The following is an 18014-nucleotide window of genomic DNA, read 5'->3' as shown; positions in this document are numbered from 1 at the left end:
AGCAGACAGCTGCCTTCATGCTGTTGATGACGTCTTTGTCTTTGGCACATATAGGAACTGTTGTCTTACCTAAAAGGCATGCGAATGTTCATGAGCTCTGCGTAGCGACAGAGGACATCCCATGGCGCGTGAAGCTTCAGGAAGATCACGTCACTGTTTGTTAAAGAGGCCTGTAAAGAAGACAAACACACAACAATATAGGAACAATAAAGGAACTACAACATATCTCAGTGCAGGCTGTTCAACATCAGTCTGTTTCCTGAGAGCCACTCTTATCCTCACCTGTTTGTACAGCCTGACGGAGAAGGAGGCTGTTTAAAAGTACATGAATCAGGAGATAGCAGCAAAGAGACCTAAAAATAACTAAATGACTCCACGCAAGAAACACACACAAGTGGGCTGAAGGTTAAAGGAGGCAACGTCCATTGTCTCCTCTGCATGTTCTAGATAATGATAACCTTGACGCTTCAGCATCAGCAAATGGCGCCGCAGTTAACACAGATCACAACATCCACATTTCCACTCTTTCAAGTGACACTTGAAATGCTAAATAAGAAGCAGCAGCGGAGAAAATTGCTATCAGCACATTTGTTTTGGCTCCATAAGTGGTAGCTCACCAGCGAACGTCACAACAGCACTCAGCTGTCGGAGGCAGCACAAAGGCTCGGCGCATTTTAAAATTCAGCAATCTGGCCATTGAGATTACATGCATTACAGGAGGGAGCATTAAATAGCCTCTTCACACAAACCGGTATTGATTTTGCTCATGCAGCAGCACACGGTGAATACAGGTTGGCCAAAGTAATCGCAGCAAATTCTGTCAGTACAGGAAGTCATCGGTTTTACATTTGCTTTGCAATTTGGCCATAAAGTAAGAAACTCCTCTCTTCAGCTTGAATCCAGTGACTCCGCCCTGAAGACGTGCCCTTGAGCAAGACATTTAATCCTTACTAGCTGAAGGAGGGCTGCACTGTGTCTAAATGTGAACTCTAGCGCTAGCAGAGGCAAAGAGAAAAATGTTTTATATTAAATGATTGATGAATTTAAGTTAAGTTTGACACATTAATTTCCTTAAGAAGTTGCAGTTTTTGCAATATAGTTATATTGCTGCTATTCTACATGTTCTAGTTTAGTGGTGAAAAATATCTAAGTACGTTTTATCAAATATTGTTTTTTAAGGACACTTAAGATGTACTTGAGAATTTCCATTCTTTACCATTCTAAAGTTTTTGGTCTTTGTGCCTTTATTGGATAGTGTAGTGAGAGAGAGACAGGAAAGTAGGGGAGAAGACATGTGGGAAAGGGCCATGAGTGGGATTCAAACTCATGACCTCCACATCGGGACTGTAGCCCTGAACATGGGACACCAGCTCAACCAGGTGAGCTATAGCGGCGCCTTCTTTACCATTCTATACTCCAGACTACTGTACCACTCATCTACATGTCAAGAGACATCTCGCACTTTCTACTCTTCAGCATTTATTTGACACCTTTAGTTACTTTTAAGATAAGGATTTTACACAGTGAGTAATATAGCAACCTTTAAAATGAATCTTTAAAGGTTAAACCTGTGATTTCCAACATTTTAGGCTTCTTAAAAAAGCATTCAGGCTCCTATTTCAGGTGTCTGTGAGTTGCTCAGAGCTCCATCAAATAGTGATTTTTTTCCTCTAAACTTCTGACATGGTCTCGTCTCAGTAAATGTTCAATGATCCAATCGCTCAGCAAAAATCAAGGATTTGAGGAAAGCAGATTTGTGTATCAGACATTTGTTTTTTCTTCTTTCCACTCCTGCTAAAACTGAGATGAATCCTCAGATGTATCTGCTGTCCCTGTACACAGAACTGGATATAAAGTATAATATATCAGTCAGAGGGACAAAACTGGTACTTTTACTTTACTGCTGGATCTGTAATGGAGTATTTTTATGTTGCTTTATTATTGCTGTTGCTGAAGTAATCTGACTGCTTCTTCCACCACTTCTCTAACCTGAAAGCTTTCTGTTTTTCACAGCAGTCGCTCGTCAAAACAAGCACTTTCAAAGCTGTTTCAGTCACTATTTTTATATAATCAGTGGATCCGATGACAATGTCATGTGGAAGGAGTCGCCCTGTGGTAGCTTTTCAGCCTATTTAGACAACCGCTGTCTACAAATTAGCTGTTTTAGTTCACTTTCTTTGCCTTCATCAATCCTGTCACCAAAGCTGGTCGCTGTTTTTTAGCAATGCAGCTTTGTTAAATCTCACTGTATTGCCTGCTTAGCACCAAACAGCGATACAGGGACTAGCTGGTAGAAGCCAAACAACACCACACACTGAACACTTGTCACCTGGTCTGAATGCTCTTTACCTCCTTTTCCATGTGCAAGCCCTCTGCACGGATGTTCCGCTCAAATATCTCCCTCTTCTCCGACTGAGAACTGGACTTCCTGTAAACCAGGATGTAGTCAATGCGGCTCTTTCCATCGCTGAAGCAAAGGCCGCTGGATTTACTCCTCCCCTGAGTGCAGACAGACATACAGACAGTCAGGAAAGAACAGTAACAGACAGAACAGAACAGAGGAGTCATCTAGCTTGTTTTACGCTGCTTCTCATCCATGGATGGAAGAACAAGAGGCTGTTAACCTTTTACCCACATGATTCTAAACACGACTCCTGTCTTAAAGAAGCATACAATATATCTCTATCTGGGACTAAAAATGACCCCTGTAGTGTGACCACGGACCTCTGGGAGGCCTGAATCAGACTTGGTGTTGTCGTCCAGGATGCTGCTGTGGGTTCCTGGGTTCTGCAGGGTGGAGTCGTCGTCTCTGGACGGGCTGCTGACGCCCTCTGACCGTTCCCTCTCCAGCAGCACGTTCACATCCTTCACAGCTGGAGGGAAGACGGAGGACAGAATGGATAGAATTACATGGTAGTTACAATAAAATGGTACACGAATACCAATGGAGCAACATGAACGTTTCTCTGGAGTGGTGTTTCCTGCTATTTGGTAAAAAATCAATCCAAGTTTAGTGCTGAGTCTCATTTTGAGTCCACAAACTTGAGAGAAAAATATTAAATTCTCTCTAAACATTACTGTTGGCTGCTGATCATTTACACAAGGTTTTTTGGGGTTTTTTTTTTTTTAGATTTTTTTCCTCTAAATGAAATGAAATGAAATGAAAATACTTTATTTATCCCAGAAGGGAAAAAAAACAGATTCTTGTCAATCAGATTCAGATTCAAATCATCTTGGAGTCTGGTTTGACAGTAGTCTATGTTTTCTTTTGTTTTTTTTTAGCAGCACAGCACAAAGCCTATACAATCATGTTTTTGTCATATTTTTAAAAATCAAATCTATCTTACCTTTGAAAGACACAGAGACCAAATTTACAAGCGTTTTTCTCATCGTGCCTAAATTACGGCAACAAAACTCTGTTGATTGACTCCCGACTATACAAACCTCCTTTAACCTGAACCAAGACGTGATCACATCTCCCCTCTTTACACCAGATCAAAGAGTGTCTTAGAATGGATTTCAACATCTTACTGATTCATTTTAAGGCCCTTCATGGCCTCTATAGAAAGCCAGATTCTCGAGCAGAGGTCTTTTGTCTGTTCTAACGATGCCTGAAAACTAAAGGGAGCAGAACGTGTGCAGTCGTTGCCCCGAGGCTCTGGAACGATCCGCCTGAGGAAATCATTTCGGCTGAGTCAGTGATCTCTTTTAAGTGCCTTCTTACGGCGTGCTTTTATCTCCTTTCCAACTCTGTATGGGTTTTTATACTTTATACCATACTTGTCTGGTTTATTCTGCTGCCTTGTGAAGCACTTTGTAGCTCTGATTTTGAAAATTGTTCCAAAAATTAAGATTATTATGAGTTATATTGAAACAGATGGATGCTCCTGCTGGAAACGGCACTGATAAGAGTGAAGCTGGAATATTATTTTACATGATACAACACTGCAAGCAACACCTCTTCCATAACACATAGTAGTGTAACTCGATGCCCACAATAATATATTTATTAGTGCAGCTTTAAAATTAATGTCAAAAAATTTTAGGAAGGCTCATTCAAACCCAGAAGCTGTCTGTCTGTCTGTCTGTCTGTCTTATCTCACAAATTGACTTTTCAATCTGAATCTGAATTAATCTCTTGTAACTACTGGATGCAAACATTTCTCTTTTCTAACCTTCTGCAGAGAGAGTGTGTGTGTGTGTGTGTGTGTGTGTGTGTGTGTGTGAGATTTGCTGTGATAACATCAGCTGCAGGGGAAAGAGATTTGTAATGCAAACTGAAATATTTAATGAATTTACGTGTCGTAATCGTAGCTGCCAACACAGCCTGCAACCACATCCAGCACAACAGCATGAAAAGCTGGATGTTTGAGCAGGCCTTTATTACCTCATCTACAAGTATTCATTTTAATCACAGCAATGCTGCCAGCTTAATTTGCTGAGATGAAATACACGACACTAGGGGTTCAGTGTACATGCTCACTGGAAGCTGCCCAGCACTGCTACGAGACCGACTTCTTTTGAAGTGAGTCCATGACTGAACTGAACAAATGAAAGTATCATCAGTCCACAGAGACGTCAAGCCTTGTTGGTGGTGGTGGTGGTCTGTCTCACCCAGCGGAGGCACATCATCCTGAGTGCTGGAGTCGGGGGCTTCAGCCGAGGATTCCTCCATGATGTCTGCCTTCCTACAGGAGGGGAAGGCGAGAGGTCTGTCCGCTGCCTGGTAGCCGGAGGCCGAGGGCTGCAGCGGGACTCTGTGTCGGTGGGGGCTCCGCCGCTGGGGCTCAGACCCATGTAGAGATAAACTCACACCTACGGGACAAACAGAACTTCATTACAATGACTTTTGTCTACTGAGTAATGCTCTGGAACTGTTGTCCTCTTACTTGCTCTTTTGGCACAACAAAAAGTCTCGTAGTCGATGTGTCAGCAACCGGCCAAGTATTGACTGAGTCGTCTGTATTGATCAGTCAATCTATCAACCAGCAAGGATGAATCAGTCTCACTCCATTGTAAGTATGCACTGCGTAGGAAGTGTAAAAATGTCCTGGTAGACCTCTGACACACACAAACTGACCACAAACCCACTGTCAGCTGTTATACTGGGTTATTGGTGACCATTCATGCAGAATTGTGCCTCTGGAGCCTGTCTGACAGCAGCAGAAAGTGGAGAATCAAGTGTGAGACTAGCATTGCATCCAAGGAGAATACTTGCACATAAAACTAGCAAACAAAAAACGTCAAATTAAAAACAATAGCAAAAAATATGATAAGGGTTCATTCCTTGTGATTTTTTTCCCACTTGGGGCAGCACAGCAAACTGTTATAACAACACTGACACATTATCAGCTCACAAAGTTCTTATGACAGTTTCCTATTTGTACGCCCACCAGTCATGGAGAGCTTAACAATCAAAAATCATGTTTCTAAGCTGAATTCACTCTCACAATGAACTCCTGAAGGAAGCATCTGCCTCTTTGCCCCTACATGCTTCACTGTGTTTGTCAGTTATTCGTGCAGGTTGACAGAGGGCTTGTAGGACAGTAGGTTTCTGTTGGGTTTACGGACACATTGTTTATATGAAAACATTCAGTAAAGCAGCTTTAAAGTGAATATTTTTTTACACTATATAAAAATATGGTTGTTTTACTCAATAATATCTGTTTCTTGCAACAAGCCTGGCTGTATAAAGAGAGCTGGATATTGCACTGCCACCATAGACTGTATATAAAAGATGGACATAGCCTCCTGCTTTGAAAAGTTCAGCTGATGGGGACATGTCTCACTACTGCACTCTTCCTAATGACCAGCAGGGGCGACTCCTCTGGTTGCAGAATAAAGTGAGATTGTCTGAGAAAAGTAACCTACTTCATATTTGATTTGGTACCTCAGTGAACATTTTTCTAATGAGTTTATAGTCTCGGTCGATAGTTTAAAGTCTAATTCAACACAGCAGGATGCTTGTTTTATAAATTATAGTTCCATTTACCGGAAAATAGATGACAACAGTATTTTGAAGGTGGACTAACTCCTTATTGATAAGTCACTCCTGTGTAGGTGTGTGTTTATCATGTCCGGTTTAAAAACAAAAAACAAAACAGGATGAAGAAGGCAAAGTTTCAAACTCGAGACCTCAGAACAGTAGTAAAACCAATGGGTGATGTCATACATGGTCTATGGCTACCACTCAGTCTCACTACCAATGTTTTCCAACAACAATAAATAGATCCCCCTGTGGCCCATAAAACATTTTTCCAATAGAAAAGGAGCTATTATCAGTAATCAGGAAGATCCATCCATCCATCCATCCATCCATCCATCCATTATCTATACACCTCTTAATCCTCACTAGGGTCATGGGGGGCTGGAGTCTATCCCAGCTGACTCAGGGTGAAGGCAGGTTCACCTGGACAGGTAACCAGTCTATCACAGGGCTACACTTAGAGACAGACAACCAAGCACACTCACATTCACACCTACGGACAATTTAGAATCACCAATTAACCTCAACATGTTTTGGACTATGTGGGAGGAAGCCGGAGAACCCGGAGAGAACCCACGCTGCACGGGGAGAACATGGAGACTCCACACAGAAAGATCCCGGGTGTCCTCACTGGGACGCGAACCGGGGACCTTCTAGCTGCGAGGCGATGGTGCTAACCACCGAGCCACCTTGCAGCCCCTGAGCCAAAACAGCACCTTTTCAAATGTATTTACTTTATTGGAAATCTTTTTAAAAAGATACAGATAATCTAACAAATTGCTAACTGTTGGATCCAGTAATGAGAATACAATGGGCCAAGTGGGATTCCAACGTGATAAACGCTGGTGAGCATGTGCAGTGGAACACACAATGTGTAAACTGTAGACGGACAGCAGAAGTTTAGCAATAAACAGAACTTGGTTGTGTAACTATTCTCACTGTCACAAACTTTTCCCCGAGTTGTTGCAAACACATTTAGAGCAGGTGTAATCAAAAAAGAAGAAGCAGGAACAGAGAGAGAATAGCTGATAATGTGAGAAAGAAAGATGTGTCAAAGTCAAAGAAAAAAGACAAAATGACAGCTCAGTAACTTTTATCTCCTTAATAAGGATTAACCTTGAAAGACCTTGAAAAGACAGACTCTCTCCACGGAAACACACAAGCTAATTGGGTCTATTTGTCAACCAGACGGTGTCCCTTGAGGAAAGAAATTATTCAAAGCTTAGCAAAACAGCTTAAATGAACTCAACCTAAATAGGTCTGTATCTCTTACTTTCAGTCCTCTGGAGAGCGGGAAGACTTCAGTAAAGCGGCGAGGCAGTCTTAGAGGTCTACGCGCTGAATTTTCGTTTGTGACAGCAAAGGTGAATCAGCTAAATTTTCTGCTGAGCCGTAGTAATGGGGACAGAGATAGAGGTTGCGGAGGCGTCTCGGCTTTTAATCAGCCGTTGATGCTTTGGAACATTGGACTCCATGGATGCAGCTCATAGAAAGACGATAAATTTCACACTCATGAAAAGTCAGTGCTCAGCATCGTCTTCCTTAACTCACGGCGATGGTAAACGTTTCATTACGCCGGGGTTCAGCAGAGAAAACACTCACATGAATCACAACCTTTTCAGATGTTGTCCTCTGTTGTGTTGGGAAGCTGAATAGACACTCATGGTTTTTAAAGTATGTGTGCCTTACGATTAACAGACCTGTATGGAAACCCATTTCTGCCAGTAAGAAAACTAAACACAAAAACATCATAATTTCAAAAACCAAATTGTATTCAGGCTTAAATTGATGCATAATTAATGGAATTGCTCCTTTGACCGAGAGCCAGCTGCTGTTACAGGACAGTCAGTGATCCAGAGACGTTCGCATGACCCACTGCAAATAGCACAAATGACAATTGATCTGTTTGTAGGGGACACATTAACGTGATGCGCCCAGCTGGGACACACTTCTTGTTTCATGCTTTTTGAGTGTTGAAGCTACTTAAATCAGGTTCTTGTAAGTGGTGACGGAATTTTCTTTTTTTAGATATTTTTGCAGATATCTGCAGGTAACCTAGCCTCAGCCTTTTGCCTATTAGTAGCCTGCTAACTCAAATTAAGATACATTCTCACTCAGGTCTCACAATAAAAAGTTCACAAAATATTCAAATAGCCTAAACCAAACAGAAACCATAGAAATCATTTAGGGGTTGAATGTTGTCCTTGTTTCAGTGTTTAAAAAAATGCAATCGTTACAATCTGTGCATGTGCAACAGTCACATCACAGAAACTGCAGTGTAAAGCAACGCAACTTAACTCAAACAAACCACATTACAACAGTTTTTGTAATGCAAAAAGACAACTTAAATAATAAAATAATAATATAACAAATAATGAATTGACAATGAAAGTCTGTCTGATATACTATATACACTAATTTAAGGGTTCTTTAATACACTGCGCTTATTTTCTTGAATGTATTTATAAGACCGGAGTTTGTTGACATGCAGACTCCACGTGTGCACTGAAAAGGATGATTTGGTTGTAAAAATAAATGCAAAACCAGTTGTTTGACGATTTAAATCAGCACCACAAATCTCTGTTTGAAAATTGCACAGCCAGATCTAAAAAAAAAAATAAAAAATTTTGGATTTCTTACTACTGTTACAAATATAAGAAAAGTTCCAAACGGCTTTTCCATATTTTTAAAATGATTTTTTTAAACTTTCTATGCAGATGCACCCTTCTAATCATAGTCACAGTCACATGGCTAACTTTAAATCACGGCTAACTTTTCGCCTTCCTTTTTGGCCTAAATGGGCTTCCATAGAAGACACAAGAAGCTTATTCAGCATGTTTTTTTGCACTTCTTTCATACATGTGTAATAACTGTAGGGATCAACAGCAGCAGCAGCTCGTTATCGTCACCTCCCTGTATTGAAGACACTCGGCGACCCCGTTTCCTCAGCACCCACAGCACTCCTACGGCAGCCTCATTAACGGAAGGCAGAATTGCTTACTATAAATATTGGCTCTCAGAGGACTGAGACACCACATATTAGCCTACATCATGCTGCTGTGCCGAGACAGTGGCCAGTCAAACAATGTATCCATCAAACTTTAACAGCCTTATGGTCGGTCTGTAACCCAAGCCACAGCCGAGGTCACGTGGTGCCGAAGCTTTGGCAGCGCTCACACAGAGAGTTGTCCTCAGAACTCACTTACAGTAAACACACTGTTTCATTAGCTGTGTTGGCCTTTTTCCTTATCCATTTCCTTCTTAAGAACACTCAGCATTTTCCAAGAGTCCTGACATCCCAGATGTATACGGACGCCTCGGCCAACTGTGGAACTTAGCGGCAACAAGTACACAGAGAATTGGCTGCCCTGAATCGAAAACAAAAAAGACAAATCTGGACATTTCACCTGCTGAACAATCATCTATTATCTGAAAGACAGGAAGCAACACCTGTATTCATTTGTCTACCTGATGTAAAGTTTCAGTTTTGATTGTGAAGGTGCAGAAACTACAAATGAATTTACATATTTAAATAATTTAGTTTGATTTAAACTTTCATAGTCCTTAACACTTTATCCTCCTTTAAAACTCTTTTAAAAACACATTTATACAGATGTGCTTTTACAGGAGCTGTTTTATGAGTGTACTTTTACTCCGTTTGATGACAGTATTAAGGGCAGTACATTTTATCTTCTGTTTTATTCCTTCCTTTATTGTCTTTTTTAATTGTCTTCTTTTACTGGGTTTTATTTTTCTTATATATTTTTATATTGTTTTATTGTCTTTCATTCTTTGTGTGTTTCACCTTCACCATTTTTTATTTATTTATGTATTTTTTGCTTTTTACTTCTTTTATTGTTGTTTAATGTTGTTTTCCTTACACTTCTCTTTGAATCTGTACAGCACTTTGTAACCCTGTTTTGAAAAGTGCTATATAAATAAAGTTTATTATTATTATTTATCATTAACTAAGTGATTAATCTCCTGCATTTTTTTGCACTAAAACAACCCAGATTGTACGATCGTGTCAGTTTCAGCAGCCTGACTCTCTGCACATGTACAGTATGTCCTATCAATAATTTAAACTTATCAGCTCAATAGTTTGGAATCCAGATCTCTAGTATTGGGAGCAAGTAGCTCATGAAAATTAATGCGTGCAGAAGTAAGTAGGCTACGCCGGTTATTTCACTGTGTCAGATACATATTTAATCAACATTTCATATCTTATGCTGCTCCTCTCGTTTCGAGGCTGCAGCTTGTGTTTCTGCATCTCCGTCGACAAAAGGTGATCACAGATCTCACACATATTGTTGACTGTGAGTGTTAGGTAACTGTAGTCACTGAGAAACGCTGAGAGGTATGTCTAAATCAGCTGGGGATTGGAAATGATCTGATCACAAAGTGAGTCATGCTGGATGTAAATTTCTGCCAGAGCGAAGACGTATAAAAGCCATATTCATCTTCTAAATGCACAGCTGAGAACATCTCCAACACAAACATTCCTTATTTAGACTGCTGCTTTTATCACACATCTCATTCTGTTTGAATTTAAAGGGGCATTCCATCAATTTTACACATCAATATTAGGGATATCTCACTGGCCTTACACTGTTGGCGCCATTTGCAACCAGAGTCTATGCAGTGGTAGCTAGACATGTGTTAAGATCCTGCCTTCATACTCGATACCAAACCAAGAGCACAATCAATCTGTGGAGGAAAAAGCAGATGATATGTAGCTACCTAGCAAAACAACTAGCAGCTACTAATAGGACACATACAGTCCATGGCAGCCAAGAATCCAATGGCTGGACTGTGTAAAGTTCCAGGCTTGTTTGCTTCTTGTACTGACATTTTAGACCAAGCACAAGGCGGAACATCGATACCACGTCTCCACCATTCAGTCATAGCTACACAGACCCTGCCTGCAAATGCAATTTCAGGAAGCCAACACCCACTTTGACTTCACTTTTGGACGGTGAGAGGAAGGGCTGCCGTGTCATACACCTTGTATAGTTCAAACAGAATACCACATGGATTAGAGAGCTGATGCAACTGCATGCAGTCATTGAAAAATCAAAGGAAAAACAAGCCCTGCCGCTGAATGGTTATAATGCATGCCACGTAAATGCCACAATTCCAGCCAAGGGACCTGTGTTACATGTGATCCCCCCTCTCTCTTTCAAGTTGTTCCTCATCCCTTCTTCATTAGAAAGACATCTCAAGGACCCCCCTCTAGTGTTTTTTTTTTTTTACCTTGTTAAAGTCATAGACATATCATAAATGAAATAAGTAGTCACCACCATGACTGAGCTTTTCCACCGTGAAACTGCAGTGGTACTGATAATCGTCTCAAAAACATGATTTAGACTTCCAGGATTTCAAACATAACAAACCTAAAGAACCAATTCTGTCAACATGCAGCGTTGGGGCTTTCTGCATTTTGAATTACACCAATATTATACTTGACATTATGTAGTGCAGCATAGTTTTATAGTTTCTAAGCAGAGCTGTAGGTGAGCTGGTGTGCTGTGCTGCAGGGGAGAAGGTGAGCAGAGAGAAGGAGACTGCATAGATCTGGACATTCTAGAAAATACACTGTGACAGAGTTAAGTCATTTTAAGTATGGAAATGCCTTTTAAATATAACACTTTTACAAAGACATGAGTATTTAGTGGTTAAATCAACTACCGAAGATGCATTTTGAGAAAAAAAAAAGATGCAATCCGATTGAATTTTACATGGATGGCACAAGTTTACGCAAAGACATATCTACATGGGGTCACACTGTTTCACTTTGTTCAACTTATCCTGTGGTAAATCATTTCTATGAATCAGTTTTGTACCTGTACAGAGCTGAGAGGACATTGGGAAGTGATTGAAGGCTAATAGCACAAAGAACTGTAGTATCTGTTGCTGGCTTCAGTTAGGGGCTGACCTAATCCAAAACACACGCATATGCACACTGCCAGCTGTTGCATATGCACGTGTTTGCATCCGTTGCTATATACGGCATTACATTGGAGCTAACATCTGTTCAGCTCGTAAAATGGACAAACTGTCACATTTGTTAAGATGCTTTTTAAAAAAAAATAAACCAACGTCTGAGGCTTAAATATGGAGCTGATGCTAAAAAACTGCAGTTCCTTCAATAGCCACTTGAGGGTGAATCCAAATGTGAGTAAATCCCCACAGACTTCCATGATAAAAGGCTTAATTACACAGCAGAAATAAACAGTATTTTCAAGCTGGTGAAAAATGGTTTAGGTTCGTATAGCTAATTTCTCCCATTCATGACACCTGTACAGGCAGTAAATGTTCATATAACTAACCTGGTTAAAATATATTACGGCAAAATGCTATGCATAATGAATGGTGTGGCTGCTTTGGGTGGGTGTTGTCACAGGACAGTTCATGGCCTAGAAATGTTTGCATGACCCGCCTCACCTCCACTCACGCTTACATCTTTGATCATTTTTCACAGGTAACCTATGGGTGATGTCAGCGAAGGTTTGCCCATCTGTCTTTACTGTACACATTTTTAATTAACTTTTTTTGTTGTTGTTTTTTACGGAAGCCGAGAGCGGTCATGGCCGCACATTTTTTTAAACGGCATTTTCTCGGGGAAACGGTGTTCAGTTTCTCGAGATAACGAGATAATTATCCCGTTGACAGTTTCGGCTGTCACTTCAGCCTTCATCAGAAGTTGTCGGACTTCCTGGTGTGACGTATCTTATATAGACAGCTGACCGGGAACTCCGACATGACGTGTCATGAGAACAGCTGACCGGGCACGACAACTTACAATGAAGCGCTCGTGCCCGGTCTCGTCTGTCCTCCAGCCCCCCGCTGGTGACAAGCGGGCAAACACAAACACCAATTATCTTGTTTTCACGAGATAACGAGAAAATTAACTCATTATCTCAAGAAAATGGCGAAGAAAGAACAGTAGCGGAAAACGACCGTTCTCGGCTTCCGTAGTTTTTGTTTAACAGAAAGTATATAGAAAGTTGCATAGAAAGTGCAATATGGAAAGTGATCCAGTGTTTTTGCAGCTCTTTACCAATGTTAGTTGCCAAAAGTCAGGATGTCTTAGCCTCTGTTGCACCAAATTTGAACATGTTTTTAAAAGGTGTCCATTCAACAGCAAAACTTTTCAAAGTGGAATTCTAGCTGTCTCTTTAATTACACACATTTAGACTAATAATCCCTCCAGGACATTATGTAAAGAAAGACAAGACAATTACAGCTATTACATAAATAAATTAAGCTGGTTATCTTTGGGATTTTAATTGGTGTGAGAGGAAAACATTCTCAGCTAAATAACATCCAGTTACAACGTGGTTCCTCGCGTAACACAACCCAACCTGGAGATGACAGCTCACACTGAGAGGAGAAGAAAAGATTTGCAGGGGGAACGGGAAGAAGAAGAATGGGAGATGGTGGGTGTATGTGTGTTATGTGTGTGTTGCCGGGGGGATCGGGTGTCAGTCACTTGTGAGGAGGGATCGCTCGCTCCATCTGGATGCACCCATAATGCCCCGGAGTGCATGTTCTCCCTGACCAGAGGTTTGGCGCGTGGACGACACGGTCGCAGCAGACACATGCTGATAACCTCCTCACAGAGACGTGACCCATTTCTGTGACTTACAACCAAAGCGTCATGGAGGATGAGAAAGTAGAGAAAAAAAATGTAGAATTACAGTTACAGCGTTGGACAGCTGAGAGAGTGTGTGTGTGTGTGTGTGTGTGTGAAGGTCAAATGCTTGCATGGTCACAGGGAACTGCGTGTGAGAGATGAAGCAGCGTAAAAAAAGGGGAGTGTGAGTAGGACACGGCAACACATGAGAGAGAGCACTGCAGCAAAAAAACATCCACTCTGGAGAACAAGCCGCCTTTGCTTCAAGACAACTTGACGACACTCACCGTGTGAAGGTGGGCAGAGGTAGAGAGGCAGCTTCACCCCTCACAGGGGAAGAGATCAGGACTGGGGAGGGGGGGCTTCCCAGCCGAGCCGCAGCAAAATGCCAAAACAGCCTGATGACTCCTCCACCCGCACGCACACACACATAAACATGCGCGCACACACACACACACACACACACACACACAACACACACACCAGTCACCCCTTCTCCCCCTCCAACCTCAGCATGCAAATGACCTCGCTGAGGGAAACCAAACAAGCACGACGTCCCACGAGGGAAACCAGCATCCCCACTTTTTTTTTTTTTTTTTTTCTACTCCTTACTCCTCATCACCGGATCGGTCGGTCCAGCATCACTGCACACACAAACACATCGCGCTCAGGCGGATCTGTCATAGTGAAGACGCTCGAATCTGGCAGCGGAAAAGCTGTCAAAGATCCTCAGTGAAGGAAAAAACACACACAAGCATGAGCAGGATGTTTACAGTGTGAGAGAGAGACAGAGCGAGAGGGAGAGAGAGAGAGAGGGAGAGAGAGAGGAGAGAGGAGGTGCGTGCCACTCATCGGCATTCTTAATCAGGCTTCCCTGCCAGCCAATCACAGATCAAACTGCTCTGACAGCGGCCAATCAGAAACAAGGGCTGGCTGTGTCAGAGCTGCTGCAGCCCAAAACAATGACACTTGGCGCTGATGACAGTGTCAGTGTGTACCTCCGATGGAGACTCAAGGGCACACACACACACACACACACACACACTTACGAGTTAATATTAAAGGGCAGGTTCACATTTTTTTTTTACAATCTATCATGGCTTACTGTAGTGATTTGATTTCAATGTAATATTATTTTTTGGCTTTTATACTTGTGTGTGATATATGAAAAAATTCAAATTTGAGTTTTCCAAATAAAGCAAGTGTTTATTTGTATGTGGTTAAAGAAAGTAGCAAAGTCATAGACTATTGATTAAACAATTAAAACGGGTTTGTGCTCATCACTGTACCCCTGAACCCCAAGCGATGTCTGGGAGTCACATTTTCACTCACCATGGGCTCATTTTTAATTGCAATATAAAGTCTTGCATCTCTATGGAAACAGCACAACCATGGGTAGAAGTAGAGGGAATTTAGAAATGTGTTGTGAATGCCATGTGTGCAGTAAAGTTATAATGCCATGAAGTTGAGTTGATCCATCCATGATCTATATACCACTTAAAAAAACAACAACAACAGCACCTGGAGCCAGTATCTTTCAAAGCACCCATAGTTGGTACCAACACTGGAGAAAATAGTTGCTCTACATTCTACAGATATGTTGCTACTTACTTATTTTAATTTGTTTATCTACTTGTCTCCTATCTTTACTTTGCAAACAGAGCCTGCAGTTCAACCAAAAAGTCCTTGCATTTTTGGCTTGTGACTGTTTGTAACGTCTGGTTTCACTGTTGTGACAAAGAGCACAGAATTTTTATGTATTTATTTATTTATTTAACATAATCTGGTGCAAAAGGTTTGTTTTTGTCAAATGTAATGGTTTAGAATAGAATAGAATAGAATAGAATAGAATAGAATAGAACTTTATTGATCCCCTTGGTGGAAACCTCAGAAATGTATCTCTGTCTATCAAAGTAATGTAATGTATTTAAAGTAGTTCTTTTTTCAATAAAAATGATCCCTTCCTGCTTTAAAATGGTTTGGATGTAACGTTATGACTCCTTCCTTTAGAACGTAAAGCTCTACTCACAGCAGCTTAAGCACACCAGCTCACCCCCGACTCTGCTCAAACACTGTAAGACTACTCAGTGCTACACAACTGCAAGTTGTAATATTGACTTATTTAAGCCTCACGTGTTTGACTAAAACCTGATTCTGAAAGAGAATAGTGACAGAACGCTCCATCTTGAGAGTTGACCAGACGGGCTGCTTAGGTTTGATAAAGATGAAACCCTGGAAGTCTGAATCTGTTTTTCTGAGACTGTTACAAATAGACTGCAGATTTCAGGTGCAAATGCTCAGCTATGGCAATGACTGCTTATTTAGCTCATAATACACAATATGGGCACGTTAACAAGACAAAAACCTGAGTTCCAGCTGTCTAAGCACAAAGAGAATGCACAAGGATGATTGTTTTTGCAGCGGCCAGCAAAGGAAAACAGATGAAAGGCCCATCAAGCTGACTCCCCTTTGAATCGCCATCAGCTCAGAACTGGCAGAAACCAGTGTGGCCCTGGTCAGAGGCCAAGCAACTCACCTATGCACGAAGAGCAGGAGGTTCAGAAAAATGTTAGCAGGCGCTCTGCACTGATGTGTCAAAATATCTGAAGTATTTGTTTCTAACCAAGGGCAGTTTGATTGCTGAAGGCCTGTAGAGAACACTAAGCATGGTGGAGGTCTTTGTTTCTGCAAATGAAGCTTGGGGATTTGGTCTGAGCCTCGTCAATGCTGAGAAATACAGGAAGAATTTCACACATCATACAGTCCCATGCCCCCAAATCTTTCAGAATCATGACCATGACCCCAATAAAGAGCCATTTTCAGCCACAAGACAACCAAGGAGTCCTAACATGGCCCCCAGAGAGCCCTCATCTCAACATCATGGAGTCAGTGTGGTGTTACCAGAAGACTCAGAACACAATATTATAGATTCCAGCTTAGCCACAGAACAGCATATTCACCGCCATTAGCTGATGGCTCATAATTTTAAACATGTACTGAACAGGACGTTACATACTTGTGCTGCTGTCGCACAGCGTCTCCTGACTGGCGCTGCAGGTGGGCAGCGGGGTGATGGACAGCGACGCTGGGCAGGACACCGGCTCCAGATGCTCGCTGGTGGGCGGGACGGCGGAGGCCTCGGAGTGAACACAGTCTGGACTGGGGAGGTTCTGGCCGTTCGTTGAGGAAGGACTCTTCCAGTGTGAGAACCCGATGGCCACCTGACCCCCGAGGTCAAACCCTGCCAGACAACAGGCAGACAATGAGAATATAAATAATAGTATCTGTCACAATGATGGCACTAAGAAAGCTTCTTCCTATCACTGGGGCGATTGCTGCATCTACTATCAGGACCTTTGACGTCTGGATTGGCTTTTTGTGATGCTGATGGATAAATGAACCTCAGCAGCCTGAAGTATCTGCTCAGCAATGTTGCCCTCTAGTGGAGGAGACTGTCAACATCATTCCCTGCATTTTACTGGGTCTTGCAGTCACAAATGCGTTCATGAAGAATAGGAGGCGCTTATGTTCCTACAACTACAACTCCTAAACATACAGCAGCACAGATACAAAAATGTCAATCACAAACACAAGAAAATGGCTCAAGTACCAATAAAATTATGCTTTCTATTTGATCTGACATGATTCATCAATAATTGCACCTTCTCCGTTGGAGGTTTAGTAATGAGAAAGGCAATGAGGATTTTCAGCTTCCCACTGTCAGTCACAGTTTTTGCTGCTTTCTCTCCTTAACAAGGGCCAGCAGACTGCTGAACCAGCTGGGCTCGCCTCCGGCCTTCGATTTCTCCCCAGCAGGCTTCCCTCTCAGTTTCACGAAGCCTCTGAGACTGGTGACCCGCCTCAGCTCCGCTCTGGGCTGGCAGGTGTCTCTGCTCACTGCTGGACTGGTCCAAAAGAGCTGCCAATTCTTTGCTCTTCTTTACATATTGAATTTCCCTTCTGGGATAAATGAAGTATTTTTCATTTCATTCATATGGGGGTAAATTGATGGGAATTTTTCATCTCCTACTCACGACAGTGTTTGCTTTTAATTTTTATCTCTGACGACATTCAGTACAATAACACTGTGAACCAGTCTTCTCTGTTTATCTAAGCACTGTTCAGACATTCTGTCCATTAGTAAGCAAACTACATGTGGAAATGGCATCTTGACCCAAGGACATTCTGAGCACAAGACCCTCCTACTGCTAACATACTGACACAGACCTTTAGATGTTGCTTAGAGCAGTGGGAAATGTCCAGTAGGTGTAACCTGTGCCAGGAGCTGCTCCGGTACACATTGCTGGGGGAACCATTAAAAGCTGAAACATTCTGATGTGAACAAAATGTGAAAAGAAAATCCATTCACCTTTGTTTCCCGTTGATGTAGAA

General features: G+C 41.9%; 1 protein-coding gene across 1 annotated transcript in view; it reads right to left on the bottom strand.

The window, feature by feature from the left end:
* The window catches only part of LOC103358944 (anoctamin-4), a 62756-nt gene that overhangs the window by 32745 nt on the left and 11997 nt on the right, over window positions 1–18014 (bottom strand). Inside the window, exons 3-7 of the mRNA XM_008284104.1 lie at window positions 16639–16863; window positions 4615–4815; window positions 2725–2873; window positions 2350–2499; window positions 70–170 (exon numbers count right to left, since the gene is read on the bottom strand). Coding sequence (XP_008282326.1) covers window positions 70–170; window positions 2350–2499; window positions 2725–2873; window positions 4615–4815; window positions 16639–16863 — 826 coding nt within the window. The remainder of the gene's footprint in view (window positions 1–69; window positions 171–2349; window positions 2500–2724; window positions 2874–4614; window positions 4816–16638; window positions 16864–18014) is intronic.

This window comes from Stegastes partitus, unplaced genomic scaffold, assembly GCF_000690725.1.
Source record: "Stegastes partitus isolate 25-593 unplaced genomic scaffold, Stegastes_partitus-1.0.2 Scaffold346, whole genome shotgun sequence".
NCBI classification, from domain to species: domain Eukaryota; kingdom Metazoa; phylum Chordata; class Actinopteri; family Pomacentridae; genus Stegastes; species Stegastes partitus.
This window is presented reverse-complemented; position numbering and strand designations above follow the sequence as displayed.